This window comes from Hyperolius riggenbachi, chromosome 3 (assembly GCF_040937935.1).
Source record: "Hyperolius riggenbachi isolate aHypRig1 chromosome 3, aHypRig1.pri, whole genome shotgun sequence".
Classification (NCBI taxonomy): domain Eukaryota; kingdom Metazoa; phylum Chordata; class Amphibia; order Anura; family Hyperoliidae; genus Hyperolius; species Hyperolius riggenbachi.
The window spans coordinates 47499077-47502718 of NC_090648.1; the positions used below are offsets into that span (position 1 = coordinate 47499077).

The window sequence follows — 3642 nt, forward strand, 5'->3', positions numbered from 1 at the left end:
TGGGAGTTGTAGTTTTAATGGAAGTTGTTGTAGATGTGGTGGGAGATGGTATAGATGTGGCAGAAAAAGGAATAGTTGTGGTTGGAGCTGTTGTTGTGGAAATTGTGATAGTTGTTGTAGGAGTTGCAGTTGTTGTGAAAGGAGTTGCTACGGATGAGGTGGATGTAGTAGCTGTAGATAAGGTGGAAGCAGTCTTAGTTGTGGTTGGGACTGTACTAGTTGTGGTAGGAGTTGTTGCTGGTTTAGTTGTGGTAGAAGTTGATAGGAGTGGGGTTGGACGTGTTGGAGTTGCTGAGGTTGCTGTAGTTGTGGTGGGAGTTGTTGTACTTTTGATGGAAGTTGTTGTAGATGTGGTAGGAGATGACACAGCTGTAGTTGTAGTGGGAACTGTGGTTTGAGTTGTACTGTTTGTGGTAGGAGTTGTAGATTTTGAAGTTGTGAAAGACGATGTTGGGGATGCAATGGATGTTGTTGAAGCTGCTTTAGTTGTGGTGGGAACTGTTGTAGTTTTGGTGGGAGTTGTATTTGTGTTTGGAGATGACATAATTGTTGTAAAAACAGTTATAGTTGTGGTTGGAGCTGTTGTAGTGGAAATTGCTGTAGTTGCTGTGGTAGGGGTTGCTGTGGATGAGGTTGTTGAAGTTGTAGTAGATAAGGCGGAAGTAGTCTTAGTTGTGGTTGGGGCTGTACTGCTTGTGGTAGGAGTTGTAGCTGCTGTAGTTGTGGAAGAAGTTGTTGGGGGTGCGAAGGATGGTGTTGAAGTTGCTGTAGTTGTGGTGGGAACTGATGTAGTTTTGATGGGAGTCGTTGTATTTGTGGTTGGAGATGACATAGTTGTGGTAGAAACAGTTTTAATTGTAGCTGGAGCGGTTGTGGTGGAAATTGCTGTAGTTGTTGTGGTAGGAGTTGCTGTGGATGAAGTTGTTGAAGTTGCTGTAGATAAGGCAGAAGTAGTCTTTGTTGTTGTTGGAGCTGTACTAGTTGTGGTAGGAGTTGTAGCTGGTTTAGGTGTGGAAAAAGATGCTGGGGGTAGGGTTGAGGTTGTTGAAGTTGCTGAGGTTGCTATAGTTGTGGTAGGAGTTGTTGTAGTTGTAATTGAAGTTGTTGTAGCTGTGGCTGGAGATGGCATAGTTGTGGTAGAATAAAATATAGTTGTGGTTGGAGCTGTTGTTGTGGAAATTGTGGTAATTGTTGTAGGAGTTGAAGTTGTGAAAATAGTTGCTGTGGATGAGGTGGTTGTAGTAGCTGTAGATAAGGTGGAAGCAGTCTTAGTTGTTGTTGGGGTTGTCCTAGCTGTGGTAGGAGTTGCTGTGGATGAAGTTTTTGAAGTTGCTGTAGATAAGGCGGAAGTAGTCTTTGTTGTTGTTGGGGTTGTACTAGTTGAGGTAGGAGTTGTAGCTGGTATAGTTGTGGTAGAAGTTGATAGGGGTGGGGTTGAAGTTGCTGTAGTTGTGGTGGGAACTGATGTAGTTTTGATGGGAGTCATTGTATTTGTGGTTGGAGATGACATAGTTGTGGTAGAAACAGTTTTAATTGTTGCTGGAGCGGTTGTAGTGGAAATTGCTGTAGTTGTTGTGGTAGGAGTTGCTGTGGATGAAGTTGTTGAAGTTGCTGTAGATAAGGCAGAAGTAGTCTTTGTTGTTGTTGGGGCTGTACTAGTTGTGGTAGGAGTTGTAGCTGGTTTAGGTGTGGAAAAAGATGCTGGGGGTAGGGTTGAGGTTGTTGGAGTTGCTGAGGTTGCTATAGTTGTGGTAGGAGTTGTTGTAGTTTTAATGGAAGTTGTTGTAGCTGTGGCTGGAAATAGCATAGTTGTGGTAGAATAAAATATAGTTGTGGTTGGAGCTGTTGTTGTGGAAATTGTGGTAATTGTTGTAGGAGTTGAAGTTGTGAAAATAGTTGCTGTGGATGAGGTGTTAGTAGTAGCTGTAGATAAGGTGGAAGCAGTCTTAGTTGTTGTTGGGGTTGTACTAGCTGTGGTAGGAGTTGCTGTGGATGAAGTTTTTGAAGTTGATGTAGATAAGGCGGAAGTAGTCTTTGTTGTTGTTGGGGTTGTACTAGTTGAGGTAGGAGTTGTAGCTGGTATAGTTGTGGTAGAAGTTGATAGGGGTGGGGTTGAAGTTGTTGGAGTTTCTAAGGTTGCTGTAGTTGTGGTGGGAGTTGTTGTAGTTTTAGTGGAAGTTGTTGTAGCTGTGGTGGGAGATGGCATAGTTGTGGTAGAAAAAGATAAAGTTGCGGTTGGAGCTGTTGTTGAGTAAATTGTGGTAGTTGTTGTAGGAGTTGCAGTTGTTTTGATGGAAGTTGTTGTAAATGTGGTGGGAGATGGCATAGCTGTAGCTGTGGTGGGAACTGTGGGTTGAGTTGTACTGTTTGTGGTAGGAGTTGTAGCTTTTGAAGTTGTGAAAGAAGATGTTGGGGATGCAATGGATGTTGTTGAAGTTGCTTTAGTTTTGGTAGGAACTGATGTAGTTTTGATGGGAGTTGTATTTGTGGTTGGAGATGACATAGTTGTGGTAAAAACAGTTATAGTTGTGGTTGGAGCTGTTGTAGTGGAAATTGCTGTAGTTGCTGTGGTAGGGGTTGCTGTGGAGGAGGTTGTTGAAGTTGTGGTAGATAAGGCAGAAGTAGTCTTAGTTGTGTATGGGGCTGTACTAATTGTGGTAGGAGTTGTAGCTGGTTTAGTTGTGGAAGAAGTTGTTGGGGGTGTGGGGAATGTTGTTGAAGTTGTGGTTGGAACTGATGTAGTTTTGATGGGAGTTGTATTTGTGGTTGGAGATGACATAGTTATAGTAGAAACTGTTCTAGTTGTGGTTGGAGCTGTTGTAGTGGAAATTGCTGTAGTTGTTGTGGTAGGAGTTGCTGTGGATGAAGTTGTTGAAGTTGCTGTAGATAAGGCGGAAATAGTCTTTGATGTTGTTGGGGCTGCACTAGTTGTGGTAGGAGTTGTAGCTGTTTTAGTTGTGGAAGAAGATGCTGGGGGTGGGGTTGAGGTAGTTGGAGTTGCTGAGGTTGCTGTAGTTGTGGTGGGAGTTGTTGTAGTTTTAGTGGAAGTTGTTGTAGCTGTGGTGGGATATGGCATAGTTGTGGTAGAAAAAGATAAAGTTGCGGTTGGAGCTGTTGGGTAAATTGTGGTAGTTGTTATAGGAGTTGCAGTTGTTTTGATGGAAGTTGTTGTAAATGTGGTGGGAGATGGCATAGCTGTAGCTGTGGTGGGAACTGTGGTTTGAGTTGTACTGTTTGTGGTAGGAGTTGTAGCTTTTGAAGTTGTGAAAGAAGATGTTGGGGATGCAATGGATGTTGTTGAAGTTGCTTTAGTTGTGGTGGGAACTGTTGTAGTTTTGGTGGGAGTTGTATTTGTGTTTGGAGATGACATAATTGTGGTAGAAACAGTTATAGTTGTGGTTGGAGCTGTAGTGGAAATTGTTTTAGTTGTAGAAGTTGCAGTTGTTGTGGAATGAGTTGCTGTGGATGAGGTGGATGCACTTTCTGTAGATAAGGCAGAAGTAGTCTTAGTTGTGACTGGGCCTGTACTAGTTGTGGTAGGAGTTGTAGATTTTGTACTTGTGGAAGAAGATGATGGGGGAGGGATTGATGTTGTTGCAGTTGCAGAAGTTAGTGTAGTCGTAGTGGGAATTTTTATTGTTT

General features: G+C 42.9%; 1 protein-coding gene across 1 annotated transcript; it reads right to left on the minus strand.

Annotated features, from left to right (window-relative positions):
* Positions 1-1529: 1529 nt before the first annotated feature.
* Positions 1530-2326, minus strand: LOC137562084 (uncharacterized). Its single transcript, XM_068273421.1, has 2 exons — positions 1703-2326; positions 1530-1655 (listed from the first exon to the last, which is right to left on the minus strand). The coding sequence occupies exons 1-2, from the start codon at positions 2324-2326 to the stop codon at positions 1530-1532; spliced, it is 750 nt and encodes a 249-aa protein (XP_068129522.1).
* Positions 2327-3642: the final 1316 nt, after the last annotated feature.